Source organism: Daphnia pulex, chromosome 3 (assembly GCF_021134715.1).
Source record: "Daphnia pulex isolate KAP4 chromosome 3, ASM2113471v1".
Lineage (NCBI taxonomy): Eukaryota > Metazoa > Arthropoda > Branchiopoda > Diplostraca > Daphniidae > Daphnia > Daphnia pulex.
Window position 1 is genome coordinate 5,534,312 of NC_060019.1, and position 23,184 is coordinate 5,557,495.

Sequence of the window (23,184 nt, forward strand, 5' to 3'; positions counted from 1 at the left end):
CCAACCTTCTGACGAGAAGGACACACCTTCAAAAGACAACCAAGATGCCCCCGTCGTCCCATTGACCGAAACGCAGAACAAAGCTAATGAAGCTCAATCTGAACACGACGGAAAGGCAGAATACCAGAGAGACGAACGATAAGGACGCAATAAGGACGTCCGATAAGGATTCAAACAACGCAACCAGTCACGAAGAAATCCATATCTGCGCCAATCGACGGTATCCCCTACGCGGTCATCAACACAAGGTGATCAAGAGCATTCAGTCAATCGTTATCTATATCTCCGAGCCATTCGAGCCTCGCTCGTACCAGAAGGCTGGGAGCTGTAAGGAATTTCGCTGGATCTTTAAAGTGAAGCCGGCACCCTGAGCACCCATGCTCGCTATAAGTCACGTCTGTTCGCCAAAGGCTATGCCTTAGTCGAAGGTATTGACTTCACTGAAACCTACTCTCCTGTAATTGGTTACGGCTCCCTACGTGGTATTCTGTCAACGTGCGCAGTTCTGAATTTAGACATGGCTCATTTGGATATTAAACGACCTTTCTTTACGGTCTAGTCGACGCAGAAATTTACATCCATCAGCCGGTAGGTTTTTTAGTACCGGGCAAGGAGCATTTCGTCGGCAGACTAGTAAAATGCATCTACGGACTGTAGAAGTCCGCACGGGTGTGGAACTGTAAATTCAACAACTTCCTTCTCAAATACGGCTTCACGCGAAGCCAACACGACCCCTGTGTTTACCACCGTCACCGAGAGGAGGAGATTTTAGTCATCGTGATCTGGTCGAGGAGGTCGATGAGATCGAGGACGACCTCGTGTGCAGCAATAGCAAGACAGCAGTCGCTGAAGTCCTGGCCTTCCTTGGCGAACATTTTGAAATGAGGACACTGCCAACTGACCGCTTCGTTGGACTCCAGATTGAAATAATCAGGGAATAAAAAAGCGGTTTGTCAATCAGGTCGGATTTACCGAAAAAAATTCTATCCAGATTCAGCCATGTGTTATATTTGACACCTTTCCCTTCTTTCCTTACCACCCAAATTCGGCCCATAAACCAAACCCAGTTCCCCACAATATGGATAGGTGGGTATTGGTAAAAAAATCACCGTTCGGATTTTATTGCAGGATACTGTACCTGCCACCACACCGGCCTCTTCTGGTATATATTATGTATCTCGGAAAGGCGCTTGAAGGGAAGACAACGTACGAGGCTTGGGATGTGAGGAAACCAAATGTTTTAAATCTTGCAATGAATTTTTCGTTTGTCTCATTTGTCTCATGATCAGCATACCGAAGCAGGTGAAGGAATATTTGTCAATGACTGTGATTCAACTGAACCGGGGCCTTCTGTGACTTGTAGCGTTCTGTGCCAGTAACTCCTCCGAGATCTAGGGTAGTACCGTACCTTTCCCAGTTATATTAAGCCGTTGGAGAAAGTCCTCTCGAAACAGCGTCCAATCGCTGCCCTCGTCTATCAGCACTGATATTGGAATGAGTTGGCCTTCTTCTCTGTAAGCTTCCATCTGTATAACACCTAGCGCCACATTGACACGATCTACCTTGGCTGAAAGTAATGTGTGATAGCTGTTACCCTTGGCGTGTTTCTCTCCAGGATCATGAAGCAATGGGTGCTGAATAATATAATGACATCCGTTGACTCCACAACCCTTTCCAAATTTGCAATCGGCTGCAGAGTGTCTCGTCCCGAAACATTTCATGCAAAAGCGTCGTTTGACGCAGAACCGTACCTTTTCTATCGTAGGCATTTCTTTGAATGTTCGGCAGGCCATCAATTGGTGCTCCCCCTCACAGCAATAGCAGTGACTCTTCGGTTTGTCTGTAGTGCCAGGCTCAAGGCTAATGTGATTGGCGCGCTCTGTTGTTGGTTTATGGCTCCACATCAACCTCGCCATCCACGAGTTAACTGACTATATGTGCCACGGCTACCATGGTTTCTTGAATTTTGTCCTCTGCAAACTTGCTGGTTCGTGCCACAAGCGTCTTGTACACAACAGCCCGATAAATTACTGGCTTTACTCCCACCTCTACCAGCAAGAGTTTAAGTCAAAGTTGACGCTCGTACATTAGGTTGGTCCATTCCACTCGCACCTATGACAATTTTAATTTCAAATAATATGTATCACTGAATGTACTGATTGAGATATAGTATTTACCACATTGTTGAGCAACTTGAGATGTCGATGGTTCCATTTCTTCACTCCATCCTCGTCCATGAGATGGTAAATTTCTTGATGCATATGCAAGTTTTTGGCCTTTGCCAATTTCACTTAAACCTACAAATGTAAAAAATTTGTAAACTTTTGTACGTATAAAGTTGTATCAACGAATTCAAACTTACAAGGTTTCTGGGTAACTTGAATTGTTGATGGACCAATTCCTTTACTCCTCTTTTTCCGATCCCAGTTAAATTATTCAACACGTGTGAAGGTTGCTGGCCGCGACAGGTTTCGCTTACACCTACAAATATAAAAAATGGGAATAACTTGAATTGTTGTGTTTAATTGATTTCTACTAACAAGACTGAGCAACTTGAGATGTCGTTGGACCAATATCTTCACTCGATGGGGCAAACTTCTTTTGTATCTTCACTCTATTAGCTTGTTCGAAAAACAATTTTACAAATTCTTTGTCTACACGCATGAAAATTAATGTTTAGTTAATCAAATCACAATAAAAATTCACAATTATAATTACCAGTAAGAATTTTTTTGCACTTCCTCTGTTAAATGAATATTGTATTTCTTCTCTTAAAAGGGAATTTGAACTACAGAACGTTTAAGATCGTTCATTCTCACTTCCAATCGCTTTGGAAAGCATCCCTACTAACACGGCCCATCCACTTTATGTAAGATGTAGGTTAATATGGGATGAATAGATCCAGGTCGCAATTGGGGGGCGGTAGTATAGCGTAGGTATAAATTTATTCGGATCTAGTATGGGATGAAATAAAGAATATTCATCGTAGATCCACCAGCGTATATTCATTAATATACTGATTGTACTTCAAAGTAATATACCCGGGGGTATGATTTTGTTGTGATACCATTTGGTACATACACAGAATGTGCATCACAGTATAACCATATAAGGTACACAGTGGACGAAAAAGCTAAAGAATATCTCTATTTTCACTACAAACAAACATTTGTTCCTCAAATGTATGAACAGTTGGTCAAATGGTTAGAGAGGTGAGCTACGGAATTGAAGGTCAGTAGTTCAAGTCTCGGGGTAAACTTTTATCTTTTAATTTCTGACAGAAATCATATCCAAAGATGGATGTTATTTAAGGATACTGTGTATACACAAACCGGTATATTCAAGGGACATACAAATGGTACGTGCGGGGAAGGGGAAATAAGGATCAACATGAAGCATTCCATGGATATGCTGTTTGTATCTCCCTTATCCTTGGGAGTACGCTGCAGTCATATCCATGGTACATCGCTGTGTTAGTAGGGATGTGGCAACTGGGATGAAAAGAAAAAAAAACAAAACCTAAAAAACCTCCTTCAAAGCAAGATAGAAAAGATAGAAAAGATTACCTTTTTATCGATGTGTTCGTCATTTTTCGAACCACTTCCCCGTTTTTTATAAGTGATACCAAGTTTTTTTAAGCAATCTGGTGCATAATTCTCTTAGCCAACCAATAGCAAGTGTTTCACGCAAGCTATCGAAATAATCCGTACGAACCATAGCATCGAAAAAGTCCAAATACGACTTTAGACACGCTCCTGGGTTCGTTAAGTGAAAAATTTTTTGGTCGTTCTTTGGCATTGCAAGATTTAAGAAAATCTAATCGTAGTGGGAAAATAAAGTATAAAAACAACAGAGAATTTACGTAATTTTTACGCTGTTATTTTGTACTGCTTAGTAGTAAAAAGAATCTTCTTCCCTCAGTGTACAACAAGTTTTTTTTTTTGTGAAAGTATCAGAATCGAGTGAAGAAAATGAATATGATAGAAGAAATTGGAATTTTATTAAATCAATTTCTTGCGTTTATTAAACTGGCTGACCAAGACGACAATAGTTTTATAGAACAAATAGTAAGCAGAAGGCGAAGAGATATTCTCAGACGGCTTTTAGAACGCCATCGTGTTGTTGTGATGCGATTTGAAGGAAATAGGTCGATGTATTACTCATCAGATGTCGGAACTTGGTTTGAAACTTATCCCGAACAACAATTCAAACGAGACTTTCGCTTTACTAAACCTACCTTTCAGGTAAGAAAACAAATCGTACAAAGCCAGAATTCTTTTACTGATTTAACAAAGCTCTTTCGATAACGAACTATTGTTGTGCATAACATAGAAAAATATTTTGTTTTTAGGTATTTGTTGAGTTAGTGAGCCCCTTCATACTAGGAGATTATGTATATAACGGCCTTCCTGTCACAGAAAAATTAATGTAGGTGGTCTGGTGCTTTGCGAATCGAGAAGCATATCGTGTTTTATCAAGAGGTTTTGCCATTCATCAAGTAACTGTACACTACGTCCGGAGGGAGGGAGCCCCCCCCCCCGTACTCGACGCCTATGCATCAGGGCATAGTCTTAGCTCGGCTAACAACAACTATCAGGCAACTTACAAAGGCAAGAAAAAATCGTCATTTCGTTGCAAACCATGTTTTTGGGATCACCAGAAAGCTACCAGCAAGCAGTCAGTTTCACTCGCCAGTTGCCTCGCCCAAGGAGACAGCTCAGCCAGTGGTAATTAGGATATCCTCTCTACCTCGAATGCCAGAAGCAATTCGAAGCGCCTGTTGTCTGCGGCCAATAGCATAGACGAAAATCTCTTCGAACCAAAGAAATTCAGATATGAAGATCTAAACTGTATCACGGAACTGAAAGAGAAGAAGAAGAACTATCTACACTAGACTCACTCAGCAAAGAGGATATAACCACGAAACTGGGGGAGGCACTCAAGTTTGTAAAACTACAAAACGAACGAATCTCCAACCTTGAATCGGAGCTTCTTAATTCCAAATTGGCCTTCGCCAATGCCCCCAGCTAGCCGAGTATATTTCCCAAATATTGCTAATATATTATATACCTACAATTAAGATGTTGGTAAAATACTTTTTTTTAAATATTTTTCAAATATATTTTTGCACCCAAATCTGTTGGCTCACAATATTTTTTCAAGTTATTTTCTTCTATTGGTAAAATAACAGTTTTACTACTTTTAAACTTTGGCGAACGTTATTTGTGTTATATTTAGATGAAATCTCGTTGTTGTGTTTATGGTTATATAGTCCAGCGTGGAATATTTATTCATTTCCAACTTGTAATTAGAAATGATTCTATTTAAGTGCTGTTCTGTTTTTTGCCGAGAGTGGATTTTAACCATCATACATTGAGTCACCAAACCAATCCTATAACCACTACACCAACAGCGGTAATATAAATCAAGTCCCGTAATGAAACAATTTTGTTTTCCGAGAATGTTCTTTGGTCGATAATCCATAAATTGGTATAGGCATATCAGGTATATTGGTAAGATTAGTATTTTGCTGCGTCAAGGTGGCTGTTAAATTGTTTTGTTGTTTTCCCAATAAATAACTATTATCAAAGATATATAAATCAATATTATGTTTTGTTATTTTCCCGATAACGGACCATTAAAAATGTAATAAATCCTTTTTTTATAAAAAGCTATAGTCTTTTACATTTAACAAGCGTTCAAAATCCTAAATGTTTTATATCGTATTCAATTCGTTAGTTCTGCATAAAATTGCCTAAATGAACAAACCAATTGTCTTAAAATCCAGATCTTGCACAAGTCTGGAACAACTAACTTTCTTTCTTCGAATTTAAAACTCTACCTCCACGCTAACGTGATATAATTTATATTGGACGTTAAGGAGATAAAACGTTCAAACTGCTATTATTATATATCCATATAGGTAATCCTATGGAGGTTGGTTCAAACCCACTTTCACAATCATAAATTCCTACACTGATGTAATTAAATCGATTTTGCTAACGCTGGGCTATAACCATGACAATGTTAAAGTATGCACTATCCAGCTGGTCACGTCGGGATTTTATTAATATATCCGTTGTTGGTGTAGTGGTTGTAGCATTGGATTGTTGATTTTAAGGATGATGGTTCAAACCCACTCTCGAATGAAAAGCACTAAAACAATCATTTAAGATTTGGATGTGTTAAGATGTGGTATATGTAAAAGACTATAGCTTTTCATAGAAAACAATGTATTCATCCCTGAGGTATATTTATATACGAAGGTCCTTAACAATATAGGGTGTAGGGTATAGGGGGTAGGGTAGTAGTAGCTAGTAGTGAAATTCAGAGGGTTTAATGTCCATTTTGTAATCCTTTATACGTTTCTTCCCTGAATGACCAATCGTCTCCAAATTTTGTACATAATTCTGTCAAAATTTGATACATTGCGTAACGGAGTTTTCATTTGTTTTCATTACTGTTTAAAAAATTGAATTTGCGTATTTGTTACCTAGCTGGTTGCCGAATCCAAGGCAGTGATTTGCTTTTTTTGCGTAACCTTCCAACTGCCATTGCAGTGAGTGCTCAGCAGTGTAAACAAAAAGAAAAAAAAATTTGATCTTCCCAAGCAAGACAAGTTTTCTGCTATGGGAATGGGAGTGGAGAGTATGTCTTATTTGATTTTATTTGGTTTTTATGTTCTTGTTCGATTTCGTCTTTTTTCTTCTTTTTACTTTGTATTTTCCCACTATTACTTTTTTTAACTGTTTTGTTTTAATATTACCTCTGTTTGTCTACTGTTTTTTATCTTGATTTTAATAAATTTGGTTTTCCAAGTAAAATTTCTATGCCTCCTTTTTTAACAGTTAGTCATCAACCAAGAAGTTGAGGAACATTTTAAAAATGTCAGATTATACTCATTTTGAAGCTCTGGGTCATCTCTCCCTTCTTCCCCTGTCCTCTCCTCGGTTATCACTTCTTGCGGTCGTGAAGAGTTACCACCGATCTTCCACTTCCATTTACCTCCGAAAGCTTTTTAAGAGTAATTTTTCAAAAATTACAAACATACGAATTGTGACAATAAATTGTTTAAAAATTTAGAAAAAAACCGGAAGGCTGGTGGTTCGATCCCACCCGGGGGCGCGTGGGATTAGAATTCCATTGTTGTGATTCTATGTCTTCGCCTCATGAGCTTAAACCCTACCAAAGCTTGCAGTGTAGAGCTCACAATCAAAATTCTGCTTCTTCAACTGATGGAATCTATTGGAATTTTGCAGGGAGTCATATTCAGGGAGGAATCCATGATGACGGAAGTGGTTTCGCGGGTGCTATGGCTTATGCTATTAATGCTATTCTAATGACTTTTGAATCTACTGAAAACTTGCAGCTTTGGGTTAACATTCAACTTGTTCTTGTTTTTTTTTTCGGACTAACTATTCCAGGTTCAGATGTAATCTAAGGTGTATTCCCCTTCGGTGTTTATGGACTTCTTCCCCATGCAGCGTAAGTCATTTCCCACATTTCTAGAACAAAATTGAATGAATATTAATGAATATTAATGAATATGATATCATCCGGATAAAGTATTGCGGATATTTCCACATTGTCCAATTGTAGATTTCATCAGAAAGAACATACATGCTCGGCTTTTTCAAAAATTAAAAAAATCGTCTTTGAGAAAAATTTTAGCCTGTTTCCACCCACCATCGAACTGAGGACCTTCAGGGTGTAGGCCGACGTTACACTATGAAAACTTTATTAACGTAGAATTATTCTGAAATGATAAAAAATACTAATTATGGTTTGAAATGCTCTAATTTGAACAATACTTGCAATATGAAACGTCCAACGGGGGGCTCGAACCCCCGTCCCTGAGAATAAGAGTCTCATGCTCTACCGACTGAGCGAACAAGGCTTATTATTACATGTTAATTCATATAATGTAATCAGCCAAATTTTGTTGACAACAACGTACGCCATCTGTTCAATACCCGGGAAAGCCTTTGTTTTATTTTTATTTTTAAGGAAAATTTTTGAAGTTAGGAAATATAATATACAAAATTTTGTAAATTTCATTATAAAATTTCTGTTCCAAACGTAATTTTTTTCTATGCCAGTTTTAACAGAACCATTTAAGTGATTTAACTATTGTTTGTTTTCCTCATTATTTAGAAGACGAGTAACCTGAGCCCCGTTGACATCCGGGGAACTTTGGTCTAGCGTAAAGTCGGACTCTTTTGCTATTTGCTTTTCTGTAGCTTAATCATCTGCCCGTAATAGATTTTTTTCGTGGGAAATCTGCCCAGTATACCTTACTTGAAGATTTCGTCATCACTGCGATGCTATAGACATCTGGTGGTGATGCTGGTTGTTGCGTAATCACGGCGACGACATCTGGTGTTGGGCATGTTTGGGCATGTCCCATTTTGGGGGAGGAGCCTGTGTTGACACATTGTTGACACAGACACAGGCTCCTCCCACAAAAGCTTGTTCTTTTATTATATATAGATTACATGCTGTGATTTGCACACACAGTCAATCAAGACAGGGTAAGTCCATCTTGATTGACTACGCATAGGGAGCATAGGGACTTTGGCAAGGAAGAAGAGTGCGTAGTGAGAATAACCATATTTTGTACATTATAGACTAAACTGATAAAATACGCATATATAATGACAAAAAATTCGCTTATCTAAGAGGAACAGTTGACCGAGTGGCTGAAGCCTTGTGCCTTGTGCCTTGTGCTACGGTGCTGTACGCCATCTGTTCAATACACGGGTAAGCCTTTGTTTTTTTTTTGTTTTTTTTCAGGAAGTTTTATGAAGATGGAAAATATTGTATACATGATTTTGTAAATTTAATTAAAAACTTTCTGTTCTAAACGCAATTTTTTTTCTGTGCGAGTTTTAACAGATCCATTTAAGTGATTTAACTATTGTTTGTTTTCCTCATTATTTAGCGGATTACTTGCTGTAATTCGCACACACAGTCAATCAAGACAGGGTAAGTCCATCTTGATTGACTACGCATAGGGAGATTACCTTGGCAAGGAAGAAGAGTGCGTAGTGAGAATAACCATATTTTGTACATTATAGACTAAACTGATAAAATACGCATATATAATGACAAAAAATTCGCTTATCTAAGAGGAACAGTTGGCAGAGTGGCTGAAGCCTTGTGCCTTGTGCCTTGTGCTACGGTGCCGTACGCCATCTGTTCAAAACCCGGGTAAGTCTTTGTTTTTTTGTTTTTTTTAAGGAAGTTTTATGAAGATGGAAAATATTATATACATGATTTTGTAAATTTAATTAAAAAATTTCTGTTCTAAACGCAATTTTTTTTTCTGTGCGAGTTTTAACAGATCCATTTAAGTGATTTAACTATTGTTTGTTTTCCTTATCATTTAGCGGTTTACTTGCTGTAATTCGCACACACAGTCAATCAAGACAGGGAAAGTCCATCTTGATTGACTACGCATAGGGAGATTACCTTGGCAAGGAAGAAGAGTGCGTAGTGAGAATAACCATATTTTGTACATTATAGACTAAACTGATAAAATACGCATATATAATGACAAAAAATTCGCTTATCTAAGAGGAACAGTTGGCCGAGTGGCTGAAGCCTTGTGCCTTGTGCCTTGTGCTACGGTGCCGTACGCCATCTGTTCAAAACCCGGGTAAGCCTTTGTTTTTTTTTTATTTTTAAGGAAGTTTTATGAAGATGGAAAATATTATATCCATGATTTTGTAAATTTAATTAAAAACTTTCTGTTCTAAACGCAATTTTTTTTCTGTGCGAGTTTTAACAGATCCATTTAAGTGATTTAACTATTGTTTGTTTTCCTCATTATTTAGTGGATTATTTGCTGTAATTCGTATTTACTTAACCACGGTCTACCAGGAGAGATAGACAAACGATCGAACGAACCATGAAAGCTGAATAGGCAAGGAACCTTTAAGGATCCCTCAAATTCTGCTTAGAGAGCGAGTGTCAGGGAGGCATCGATTAACATTTTACATGGCGGGTATATACCAGGAAAAGAAGAGCAGGGGACTGAATCAAACTAAAGGGGAAGGGTGAGGTCAGCCATTAAGGAGATAGCTGAAATCTATGCCTTCCTGACGCTTGCGCTCCAAGCGGAATCTGAGGGAATCTTCAAGGTCCCTCCATTATTCTGGTTGATGTTCGGATACCTCTCCTGCTGGTAGACCTTGACTTAACTGAAAGTTGTATTAGTGTTGTCCATAGCAAAAATATAATGATTGGTTCACCTGTTGAGATTGACAGGTTTTCATTGTCCGATAAACATGCCTCGCGCAATTGGCTATCGCGTTCGACTGTTAACCGGAAGGCTGGTGGTTCGATCCCACCCGGGGGCGAGTGGAATTAGAAATCCATTGTTGTAATTCTATGTTTTCGTCTCATGAACTTAAACCCTACCAAAACTTGCAGTGTAGAGCTCACAATCAAAATTTTGCTTCTTCAACTGATAGAATCTATTGAAAATTTGCAGAAAGTCATATTCAGGGAGGAATCCATGATGACTGAAGTAGTTTCGCAGGTGAATACCAGTCTGCTTGGAGCAGTTGATGTAATCAACGGAATCACAATCCCCTGTCGTCTGGCGTCAAAAAGGTATTAGATTTCCTTTCGGATTATTTTAGCGACAGCTCGGTAAATATAGCCCGTTCAATGCTCTCATCCATCCTAAGGTTATCGTCAGAGAATCTAGAGGTGGGAAGGAACCCTCTGGTTTTTAGTCTTGACGCATTTAGACGTATCTGCCAACGCCCTGGACAGCCTCGCGACCTTGCAACTAGCCCGCAAGGTGACCACCCTTCTTTCTCTCACCTCGCTATCGAGATGCGCCAGTCTGGTCGCTATCCAGCTCCGTTCTATCAGCTTCTCGGAAGGTGGAGTAATGTTTCTCTTGAACCGGCCAAGAAAAGCCCAACATTCAGGCCCGCTTCACGTGCTAGCAGTCGGAGCTTGTCTCCAAGCCCGTCATATGCCCTTTTACCTGCATGCGAAACTATAGAGACCACACGGTCCCTCTGAGAAACGACTTAAATAGCAAGTCACTCTTCGTCGGTTAAAACAAGCACCACAAAACTGTAGAAAGCTCGACGATCGGACTCTGGATCAAAGAACAGCTCAAAGAAGCAGGTATCGATACGTCAGTTTTTTCGGCCAAATCATCAAGAGGAGCAGCCGCATCTTAGGCGACGAATAGAGGCGTCCAAATCCAATCGATCCTAAATCTTTGCCAATGGATCCTGGAGTCTACCTTTGCTAGGTTCTACAAAAGATCCGTACCGAAAAATACCGATTTGGTGGGCGCATCCATCTTACGCAGTCCACAAGACTCCCACGAACTCCAAATTCAAACCAAAAGTCTGGCTAGTAGTAGCTGGTGACCAAAGGGTATCTTGATTTTAAGACACAGTTAATATCGAACGAATTTACCAACAATTAGTAAATTGTTCGAGCGAGCTTTAGCTCGCGATGAACAGTTGGTATTGTTGGGGGAATGGAGTGAAGACATTGACTGTCTTCTTACCACCCATTCCACCCATTTCATTCCCGTGTTAACTTGAATTAGGTTCCGCCTCCGACTATCGACGGTCTACTAATAATTCATCTTTTGTTTTTTTTTGTTTTTTGTTTTTTCACTAGATCCAATTGTGGAAGCCAAAGATCCGATTTCGACCGTGGCTCATCAGGATCATCCAATCCCGCCTTATAATTTTTTCCGGCGTAAGATCCACAGCCGTGTTATGCTCCAATTCTGACGTGTTTAAGTGGTAGATACGACCATCTGAGCGCCATCTCTCACCTTTCCCCTTCTTTTAATGTTTATTGTTTGCTGAGAAGCATCTGAAATAAAGAGGTCGCACACAGTCAATGTCTTCACTCCATTCCCCTAACAATACGAATTGTTCATTGCTCGCTCGAACAATTTACCAAGTATTGTAGGTAGAAATTCTAGCATGTGAAACCATCTATAACCCTGTGTTAATCGTTTTCCAATAGCAGAAAACTTGTCTTGCTAGGGAAGAGCCGGGGGTCCCAGAGTAAGCGCGAGAAAAATCCCTCAGAAATATATTATTTCTAAATTAACGTTAAATTGTATTCCAAATTGATATTTCTAACAAATGGGCTTTATTTTTATGATTGCATTCAAGCTTCTAATTTTTAAAAAGTTTAAAAAGTTTTGAAATATAAAAGTTACAAAAGAAAAATGAGCAGGACTATTATTAACATGGTTTCATCGGCTGAATGGTACATGAAGGGTGCTGGATCTATAAGCTGAACTATTTCAAGAAAATCCTACAAGGATGTCAGATCCAATACCTGGTGAAATAGTACAGGTAGAAATAGGACTACTGAATGGTAGAAATAGGACTGCTCGCAAGGAGAAATAGGACTAGCAATAATCAGTTGCCAAAAGTAGCCCTATTTCGACCAGTCCTAATTTGTCCAGTCCTAAAACGTAGTCCTATTTCTACCACTCCTATTTCGTTTCAATCCTATATCACCGTCTACCCTTTTTGACACACAGAGTGAATCGGTGCTTCGTAGCCGTAGCTGGGGTTCGTTAATGTCGTTTTCACGGGGGCGTTCCTGAGTGCTCTGAAAAATTACCAAGCTCGGAGCTGGATTCTTCAAAATCCCACTTGGAGCGCCACGAAATCTGACAATGAACAATTATTTTGCTCGACCAGTGGAACAGTATGTCAGATGTTCCAAGCGTCCAAGCGTCTGTTAAGAAAAACAACATCGTCTGCTTCTACTTTCTGCAAAAATGTCGAATCTGGATTTGCTTCTTGACTCCGGCCCTAGACTTCGTAGTCGAAAAAATAATCCAGATTGTGATTTTCGCTCCAAGTTTGAGCGAATTCCGTCCCAGTGGAATGGCGCGACTGGACGCTCGAGAATTTTGGGCGCCACTTTAGCGCCCACTGGAACGGATTTTGGCGAAAAGTAGCTCCATCTGTTTTTTGGAGCGGTCAAAAAAGCCCACGTAAAAACGCCATAAGAGTGCACACAGTCAAACTCCCAATAGAAGTTGCCAAAAGTCACGTGACGCCACATTTTACCCAATAAGACTATGCCTTGAGTAGTACTATCGACCATGCCTACTCTCGACATGGCACGAAAAGTGTGTTTAACCACGATGTATCAGGAGAGGTGGGCAAACGCGAGAGGAAAAAACTGTGCTAATTTTCGGTAATCATTCTCACTTCTGTCGCTAGGTTCTCTAGTGTTAGTGGCCATGAAATCTGGCGCCAAGTTTAACCGTTGTGGATAAAGCATCGTGGTTTTACAAGGGTGTTTTAGTTTAGTAATAATAAAATGCTAGTAGTGTAGTACCAGTAATAATAAATACACCATGCTAGTTTGTAATAACGTAAATTCAATTACAATTTATTGATTTTTTTCAGAAATTCGTAGTTAATTTCTTTTGACAACAAATGATTAGTGAGTTCGATTGTTCTTAGGGTTGTTATTCTTAATGCTTCCAGAGTAGTTTGCGAACAAAAAGCAGAAAGGCCTGTTAAATCACATGCAAGCTCCGTTTCCCATAGGTCTTTCAGGAATGTTTCTAAAACCTGCAATGTAAAAGAATTAATTGGTATGAATGTTGTGCAATTGTACATGTAAATAATTGTCAAATATTATGTGAAAACTACCTTTCTTCCATTCCTCCAAGTCCCATTGGACAAACTCATACCGTTAACCTTAGAATGGCCGTTCATAACATCAAATACGTTGCTCAATTTAAGAACCATTTTCTCTGTACCTTCAGTACCTTAAATAGAAAACGATGTTATGAATACCATAGTAATAACTAATAAGACAAGTATTAGTAAATAACATGCTACCTTGTAAGGAATCCTGTGTTATTTCCGGCATACTTCTGAAATACCGAAATCCATTGGCAACTGAATTAGACAGCATCTGCACAGCACTGCATACTTGACTTTCATCTTTTCAAATGTATTTGGATATAGATGCGTTTTTGTTCATCTGCTTAACCCAGAAAGAGGGTTTTTTTTATCCTGCTTGTTAGTTTCGACGAGATTTTCACATCCTGTTTCTGAAGTTGTCCCTACTAGCACAAGTCTTCGACCTTCATGTTAGTTTCGACGAGATTTTCACATCCTGTTTCTGAAGTTGTCCCTACTAGCACAAGTCTTCCATAGGACGTCCATAGAACGTCCGGCCATCCAAACTAGGTCCGTCCGTTTTCTGGCAGCTGCGGACATCCTTCTAACAGACGATTTTGATCCTCTGTTTTTGATGTCCTAGTAGGAATATCCATCAGATGGTCAGCTTGTACCATATTTTGGACGTTTCATTAATCGTTCGTTGGAACGCCAATTAAACGCCCATTTACGTCCAGTTTTGTACGTTCATTTAACGACAAAACTGGACGTCCAGTGGACATCCACGAGAAATACCTAGCCAAAATCATGAATTTTTTTCTATCAGTCGATAGAAATCGAGCAATTGTTAGCCTATCAAAATGTGCTAATAGGTTAGTTTCTATAGTTTTTACCGGTTTTTTATTATTTAATAGAATAAACAATAAAATAAGTTTAAAAAAATATGAAATTATTGTTTTATATTGTTCTTTCCGCGTATTGCATAATTATTCCATACGCATTATGGAGTTGCATCAGTATTTTATATTGATGGTATTGCTTCGTCAAGTCAATACATAAGATAATCAAATGAGTGTAAAAGTCAAAGATCTAGTGGGTAGAGTGGGAGAGTGGGATGCGAGAGAAAGGTTCGATGCTAGAACAAGTCGAATCGCTCATTTTTATTTTCTTTGTTTCATCATCCATTTGACGTTCATTTTCGGACGCCAAACGGAGTACCAGTTTGGACGTCCATTGGAGAGGACATTTCGACGTCCAAAACAATAAAAAATGACGTCCGGCTTGGATGTCCAGCCCAAACGAAGCGGGCGACTTTGAAACGTCCTATGGACGTACAGTATCCTGCATTAAAATCCGAACACCTTGGTCTCTTTCTTTATTTAAAAAAATGTTTTTGCATTTCTTTTCTTAATTCTAAGAAATGGACTTTTTAAAACAATTAATTCTTCAGATAATATGAAGTCTTCAAAGTTCAAATTAAAAAATATACATTGAACTGGGCTTTTGAAAAAGAGCTGTGTTCGGATTTTTATGCAGCATACTGGTGAAATAGCATTTTCAAGTGTTATTCATATCATCCGAGATGTGAATTATGGCTTACTTTTGCGTACGATATCAACAAAATTTCACCATCTTTTACGGGAAAAATAAAAATAAACCATAAATTTTCTTGGAAAAAAGAAAAACTATGTACGTGTGCTTGTAGGGGTGTGTTCAATTCCGTTCTCTCCACCAAGAGTAACTTCAACACTGTTACCATCAGTTGTTGTTCGTCCATCAAGTTTCCCTTCTGGATTGTTTGATAATGGAGAGGTTGTTTGTTTCCGACATTTTTTGCTTGGGGCTAGCTCATCTGTGTAACCTACATAATTCTTCTTTAAAATGTCTAGAACACACATAATCTTTTCTAGAAAATTTTCTGTCACTTCTTTTCATTTGTTTTCCCCATAAAATGAATTGCCTTTCTTTTTTGGGTGGTTTAAATACCTTGGCATCATTTTCTTTTGCTGATTTGTATCCCGTAGAACATCCATCCGTCATATTGCTCATTGCACACTATACCGATCGGCGTGAATTGACTGAACGAATGTGGAATTGAAACGATTATCAAATAAAATTTTATTCTCTGCTATAATAACAACTCCTGATTAATATTCGAATAATGAAAAAACACAATCACTGCAAAAAAAAAACAAGTGATTTCACTGCTGATTTGGTTGACAATATTGTGAGACACAGTCGTATTTGTAGGAGGAGGAGGAGGATTGTTGGCGAAGATTCTTGTCCGACGATTTTACGGCATCGGGAAGAATGAGCAAGAAATGTAGAAGAGTGTTGAGAAGAGTTCAAAAGCATTACTCGCCACCCATCGCTTATCCACTTCCGTCTACGGATTCTCGGCTGATAACTTAAGTGGACTGCGGGGCATTTTTTGAAGCTGTAACCAGAGGCTCCAGGGAGGATTTGATTGGAACTCTCAACACTCACAGACCGGAAGTGACCACCGAATTTTTCAAATCGTACTCTCTAAAAAAAATTCGTGTAAAAGACGACAATTGTCGTGTTTTTAAACGACAGATGAGTCCGTAAATATCACACGACGTGTTTTTGTCATGAAAATACGCGACTTTTTTCATCGGTACACAAACAATAACGCGGGTAACTTTCCGTATACATTTTCCGTCGATTCTTAGCAACTAACCCCCTTCAAGAGCAAAGGGAAAAGTTTTTTTGCTGGAGTGTGAAAACAACCCATCAACCCCACCCACCATCAACCCCACCCAATCCAACGAATGTTTCAGTTTGAAAATGAATGATACGCGAATGTATAACTAAGCCGCTTGTATAACAAGCAAGAAGCATAGACATCAAATGGTTTATAGCCCATATATTTCTATTAAAATTATGTGTTGACTATGCAGCAGTACATTTCATTATTCCCTAATTTTTGAATATAGACCTTAATAAGATCCAAAGGTATGGGTCAAGCCGACCCCTTTGCGTCGCGTTGCAGTGTGAAGGGGTGCCGTGAACAGGAGATTTTTATTTGGCTCGGCCCATGGTGTTGCTCGCAGGACTTTTCGGGTTAATCGTGCCCGAGGGAAGAAAAGGGAGGAAAGGAAAGAATGAAAAAAAGAGGGGACCAGACTTTCCTTTTCTCCCTATTCTTCCCTCGGGCACGATTAACTCGAAAAGTCCTGCGAGCAAAGGCAAACGAAAAACGCCCCTCGTAAAGCAAGAGAAGGTGGAAGTGGGGTCACACAAAATGCAGATAGAAAGACTGTCGTCTTTTTGTTGGACAAAATGGCGTGAGCAGCTTTCGGAGGGTTTTTTTTCGACTCCTTCCTTATTATCTCTACTCGATAAAAAAATATTGGGTTTTCAACCAGAAATTTGGCGTCTTTTTCACGACTGTGTATCGTATAAGTGCAATCGACAAGTCATTGTCGCCTTTTTAACGACAACCGTTTTGAGAGAGTACAACGAACATGGACAGACCCCTCTACTGGTGGCCATTCAGCGGGGAAATTTGGACATGGTCAAATTATTGGTTGGCAAACTGGACGTTCCCATCGGGCAAATTGGACGAATGATGTGGAATGGTGTCGAATACCTGGACGTTCCAGCACTGTATACGTGGCTATCGTTTGCGGAGAGTTGGACATTGCCGCCTTTCTCCTTTCCATGAAAGTGGGCTCGAATCAGCAAACCATCCCCACCCAAAAGATCGATTCCATCGTCTCAAGTCCCAACGGCCGACAGGAGACAGATCAACATTCTGGAACTGATGGGTGCAGTCAATTTTTACTTTTACGAAACGCATCCAGCCCCGCAAAACGGCCTCATGTACTGGAGGGCAGCCATGCATCTTCGACGGTCGATGGTGAATAACCGGACATACAGTACCTACCTAAAGTTTGGGAATGCGCGAGAGAACCTAATGGGGAAAGGCTTTTTTTCTCGGCATTCCCAAAAATCCAATTTTCATCGGATTGCGACAAATTTTATTTTGGCCGTAGCCATTTTGGGTAGCATTAAGCTAAAAAAAAAATTTATTTTTCCGATCAAGGGAAGGGTAGGTTTAAAATGGATTCCTAAATTTGGGTTGAACACTCTATAGAGCTCCATGCAAATTAGGGTACTTTGAGGGGGGATAACTACAGAACGGGTTAAGGTAGGAAGACGCGGAAAACTCTGAAATGAAGAGCTTCACAAGCTCAACAACGGAATTCATTTTCAGGTTTGTTTCTCCATTTTATGGGGAAAAAATGATCCATTTTAAACCTACCCTTCCCATGATCGGAAAAATTAAAAAAAAAAAAAAAATAGCTTGATGCTACCCCATAAAGAAATTCTCGGCTTCGACTTCAATCAAGACTTTTAGAGCGACTCCGGGAGCGAGTTGGGCCTCGACATGAATAGCGACGTGAGCAGTGACTTGGAAATAAGCAACTTGACGGCAGTGACCAGTGACACTGGGAGTGACCAGGACAACAACTTTAATGACGACTTGAATAGCGACTTGAGCCGGAGCTCCGCTGACTGGAGTCAAGTTGGCATTTCTTCGGAGGAGGATGAAGATAGCGGCAGTGATTTCAATGACGACAGTGACGTGAGTGGATGTCCGTCGTGTGGTAATGACGGAGAGATGTCTTCGGACGAAAGTGACGACGAGGACTTTGAGCTGATTATAGATCATCGCGACGAAATGGAAAATGACGACATGGCCGACGATCCAGCCGAGGATTTGCAGCTGTTCGTGATCTAGTTGATCCTTCAACTCGGAGCCGATCCTAATGCGGCCGACTTGCACGGGGCAACTCCTCTCCACTTGCTGGCCATGATGAATCGCAGCAGCGTTGCTCAATATCGGCTGCTGCTGGAATACGGGGCCCACATAGACCAGCCGGACGACAGCAGTTCGACACTTGATGCTCTTTCAGGAATGGCAAAATCAACTCGCCCGTCAGGGGATTTCCGATCTTAACCTTCAAATCCTCATCAGCGACGCTCTGTCGCTGCCTCATAAGTTGCTTGGCTTCTCGAGTCTTACGCAAAAATATGAATTCCAACTTTTAAAAAGTTTTTAAGTAAATTTCCAAGTTGGAATTCCATTCGACGAAGAGGAGGTTCCACCCACTCTACACTCTTTTTTCATTCGGCTACATATAGCCTAATCATGTTCATTTTTCCGTGTTTTGATACTTGTCTCTCTTGTGACAGTTGATTTTAATAAATTTCAGATAAAGAAAATATGTTGGTTTTGCCTTTTCATTTGTTTTATTTAATAGGAAAAATTAATCACGTGGGTCAGAAAAATGCGGAATTTTTATGGGAATAAGAACTTCGCCATATCTTAAAATTTGTTATACCAATAAATAAGGTCGACACGATAGATTAGCTTTTTGTTGTGTATTTGAAGGTTAAATAATAAAGGTACTATTTTAAAAATATACATGTTGATTAATCTACAATCTTCTTATCGATAGAATCTATATGAAAATGGAAAATCGCATTAGGCCTATCAATCAACATGGTTGGAAATTCAATTTTTCCATAGATAAGAATGTAAAACAAATCTTGTATCGTAACTTATTGGTTTCAGAAAATTGCTTAACAAGGCCGGCAAAGCGGCCTGTAGCTTATTGTATGTCAAAACTTTTTGCGTTTAAATCGAGATTAAATCGAGATTGGGCGGATGTCTCATGAAGCTTCTATCACTGGTATGGACTGTCGCCAAACTCATCCGCTTTGGGCTGAACACGCACTGGCATTCCTCTTATTCGACGGAAATTATGTGGATGGGCAGCAAGACTCGTCGAAGAATGAGCAGAGGCTGGAACACGTCCGTCTCTCTCTTGATCACGTCAAAGTTAAAAATCGGGTACACGTCGTCAGAGAACCCGGACGAGTTCTTCTCGAGGAGTTCCATTTATAAATATCTCAAATTCTCAATTCAAATTGAATAGAATTTTGTTTTGTTATTTCGGGTTAAACGAAAAATTTTTAAATCTCGAGAAAGTCCATTCAGGTTTCATTCAAATCAAACTCAAATCCGGTGGTAGCCCAAGGCTTCCAATGACGTCAGCGCAATGCCGTCGATGGATTATTGTTTAGTTACACCTTGAACGATTCGCCCACAGCAGTGAATAATGTAAAAGGGGAAAGGGACAAATATTGTTGGCACCTCAATAAAAACGCCCACCTGGGTTTCGTGTGTCATACCGAACATCTCTGGGATTTTGGCGTATATATTTTGAAGGTTGAACAGGTTATCGTGACTCAGGAACTCATACAAGAAAACTTTCAGGTGTAATTAATTAATATTCGTCTGGATACAGTCATTTATCGGACTAAACATCATTCAGGTTTCTCTAAGACCAAGAGGAAAATGGCAAGCAAAAAAATTTCTTTGTTGGCTCAGTTTGACGACATTTGTCGTGGTTTCAGCTTCTGGATCAACGACCCACTTCGAGGTAAGTTTTCACGAAATGATCCAATTCCTTGCATACGAAATCCTGTTGTTGGAATCTTGCAGTTGAAATCAATCAATTGTTTGGATTTTGGTTTCTAGAATTCGAAGTATTTGCCAACAACCAAGAAGATTGCCGCAAGAAATGGTTATCTACCGAGGAAATGTGTTCGACGGCCTTAAAGGAGTTAAACGAAGCTCGAGCCAACAGAGAGAAGTTAGAACTGCAGGTCCGCCACGTTACCGAGTTACTGAAGAACGAAATTCTTATTCGTCAACGACTACAAAAAGAGGAAAAAGACTTGGTAAAAAAACAAACAAAAAAAAAACAATGACGTTTAAAAGACTACCTACTGACTGTTGCCTTTCGTTTGCAAAAGGAACGAAAACTTATTATGGTCAAACAAATCGTTACAACAGATCAAAACATCACTGAGGAGACACGTGACAGACTAGTTTCCATCAGTTCGATCGAGTCTTATTCACGATGCGATTTGGAATCGCCTGGCAATCACTTGATCGATTCAACAAGTGATGAAATAGAGAGCAGTACTCAGTCGATACTTTCGTCGCTGGATATTACGAGCGAGAAGACGGACGAAGACTTGGAACTTTCTGTCGTCCGTTCTGTCCGTAAGTTCAAGGGTAGAGCCCTGAACGAGACTGTGAACGCCCGAGATGGGAATAACAAACGTCCTCATCCAGCAGTAAGTAAAACTTTTTTGATTTTCAATGTCATTGGAAGAGTCAGTTTTATTTTATTCTAAAGAGCCGGTCGATAGCGATTTCCAATACGATTGCACCTCCCGAGTTGTTTTCAATTCCTCCTCAAACTACGCGCAAAATCAGCATGGATTTCCCGGGGGAATTTGCGTCACCGACGTCCAATCAGTTTAATATGTGCAATCAAGGTACGGTAGTGTTATCGTTTTTCAAACTGTATGACTAAAATTTTAAGATTTTTGAAATTTTTATCGGTTTACTAATTATTTTAAGGAAATGACAAAAGAAGCGTTTCGGCCACGAAAAAAGTTTTACGGCCGCACATGTTTTCCAGCAAGGTTAAATAGATTTTAGTATCAATGAAATAAAAATAATTTCAATAATTTGTTTTATAGGTTATACTTAAGCAAGAAACCTGTATTCCTTGTAGAAATAGGTACTCCCCAATATTGCAACAGAACAAATCATTTGATAATGTTACTTTCAATTAATTTTTGCCTTGTCTATTAATGATTCTGTTATTGGTTAAATAGGATCCGATTCGGAAAGACTGCCTTGAAGTGTTCCGACTGTCTAGGAACTTGCCACGTAAATAAATATTTTTGAACTAAATTTATTCTTATGGGTGCCAAAGTAAAAGGATACTTTTTAAATTAAAAACAAAATCTAGGTTGAATGCAAATCTTCTATGCCGATCCCATGTGTTCCTACTTGTCGGACGCCCACTCGTTTTGTCGGCTCGATCGCCGACTATTCACCCAAGACCACGCCCATGATCCCTTCCCTTATTATCCATTGCGTGGAAGAGATCGAAGTGCGAGGATTGGAGTGCCTAGACTACCGCGCAATCGCCCCTGAAAAAGAAATCATTGCATTAAAAGTAATTGAACTTCAAATTTTATTTCCAACTGCCATTTGGTTAACACTAGTTTACGTCAAGGAACAACTTCTTCGGGGTAAAATACGATCGGGAGAGATGTCCAGCATAAATACTCCCGTTATTACAAACGTTGTTCGATCCTTCCTCCAGTCTCTCAAAGAGCCTCTGGTTACGTACACTGCTAGGGAATCGTTCATTAAATTGGCATACGTTCAAGAAGAAATCGACGTTCAAGTATGATTAACAATTCATTCCGGAGATTATTAAATTACTGTACGTATCATTTAATTTATATTTTTGACTAGACAGCTGTTTGTTCTCTCATTCCTGAACTGCCTCGGCCTAACCGTGACACCCTGGCTTATCTAATACTCCACTTTCAACGGTGATAACATTCTACATTTTTCCGGAGAAATCTGCTTTACATTCGTTCTTTTTTTTTTTTTTTTTACCAGAGTGGTGGAGAACCAACGTAGTCGTTTATCGACTATAAATATTGCAAAATGTTTTGCTCCTATGATAATTGGCCATTCGCGCTCTCAAATCGACGATGGGCTTAAGAAACTTCAGGACATGAAAGAACAGCAAATGGTGAGTTTTGAGCTTTCATCACCATTGCGTCTACTATTTACCTGCATGTAACATAATATGGCACATAATTTGATATAATAATATTATGTTCTTCAATTTCTTCTATTTACATTTGTTTTATTTTTAGGTCATGGAAAAACTCCTCAACATTGCAAGGTAAAAAGATCAACATAGTTTATTTTTGAATTTTTGAAGAATTAATCATGATTTAAAATTGTTTGCTCTTGGTAGCGATTATTGGAATTGTCACGCATCTTGCACGGATTCTCCCAATAACACTCCTGTAAAGGGGAAAAGGTGATCTGAAATCCATATATTTATGGTGGTTTGGTGTCTTTAATGTGATATTTCCCTTTTAGAAACTTGAAGAAGACTGGCTTTTTCACATCGCCTCATTTTTAAACGACTGAAATTCCTGTTTCTTTCGAACAATTGTATGTGAATGCTCTTATTATTAGTCTGTAATTATTCAATCTCGGTAGTAAACCATCTTTCTATGCGCAATCCTGTCAAAGAATAATGTCAACCATATTAATCTGAGTTTTTTTTTAGTTGAAAAATATTAGTGCTAATCCACTACGCAAAGAGAATTTGTTAATTCTCAAAAAAAAAAGAAAAAAAAAGAAAGATTGTAGCGTTCATTCATTTGACCATAAAACTTATCCTCTTCATCTAATGAATTGCAAATTTTATTATCTAAGAATCCTGAAGCATTTGAAAAGATCGTTGTCAGGGACAATTCGACGCACTGTATGATTTTATCCGAGGAGTCAAGTAGGACTACGGTACTTTAGTTATATACAAAGAAAATTTATCCTTTTTTCTTCCACAAATCACGCACGATTTTTCCAAGATAACTAAATCAA

General features: G+C 39.2%; 2 protein-coding genes and 1 non-coding gene across 4 annotated transcripts; 2 read left to right on the forward strand and 1 right to left on the reverse strand.

Annotated features, from left to right (window-relative positions):
- Positions 1–7,824: 7,824 nt before the first annotated feature.
- On the reverse strand, positions 7,825–7,897 carry Trnak-cuu. The gene has a single exon. It is a non-coding gene; the product is annotated as a tRNA-Lys (tRNA).
- Positions 7,898–18,066: 10,169 nt separating this feature from the next.
- LOC124190299 (secreted acidic protein 2-like) lies at positions 18,067–18,420 on the forward strand. The gene has a single exon (XM_046582925.1). It carries the CDS (start codon positions 18,067–18,069, stop codon positions 18,418–18,420), a length of 354 nt encoding a protein of 117 aa, XP_046438881.1.
- Positions 18,421–19,796: 1,376 nt separating this feature from the next.
- Positions 19,797–22,822, forward strand: LOC124190622 (rac GTPase-activating protein 1-like). 2 transcript variants are annotated; one of them, XM_046583412.1, is made up of 15 exons: positions 19,797–19,962; positions 20,021–20,128; positions 20,227–20,429; positions 20,505–20,831; positions 20,894–21,035; positions 21,121–21,185; positions 21,243–21,283; positions 21,381–21,435; positions 21,518–21,727; positions 21,788–21,961; positions 22,033–22,112; positions 22,183–22,318; positions 22,446–22,474; positions 22,550–22,615; positions 22,678–22,822. In XM_046583412.1, the coding sequence occupies exons 2-15, from the start codon at positions 20,044–20,046 to the stop codon at positions 22,718–22,720; spliced, it is 1,656 nt and encodes a 551-aa protein (XP_046439368.1). In that variant the 5' UTR covers positions 19,797–19,962; positions 20,021–20,043; the 3' UTR covers positions 22,721–22,822. The 2 variants fall into 2 exon arrangements, with proteins under 2 accessions (XP_046439368.1, XP_046439369.1); XM_046583413.1 differs by lacking the exons at positions 22,446–22,474; positions 22,550–22,615; positions 22,678–22,822 and having other exon boundaries at positions 19,811–20,128; positions 22,037–22,112; positions 22,183–22,314.
- The last annotated feature ends 362 nt before the right edge of the window (positions 22,823–23,184 follow it).

Coding starts and splice junctions, on each gene's coding strand:
- LOC124190299 (XM_046582925.1), top strand. CDS start 18,067: ATGAATAGCGACGTGAGCAGTGACTTGGAAATAAGCAACTTGACGGCA.
- LOC124190622 (XM_046583412.1), top strand. CDS start 20,044: ATGGCAAGCAAAAAAATTTCTTTGTTGGCTCAGTTTGACGACATTTGT. Junction 21,284..21,380: donor TGTATTCCTTGTAGAAATAG/GTACTCCCCAAT, acceptor TTGGTTAAATAG/GATCCGATTCGGAAAGACTG. Junction 21,728..21,787: donor AAGAAATCATTGCATTAAAA/GTAATTGAACTT, acceptor GTTTACGTCAAG/GAACAACTTCTTCGGGGTAA.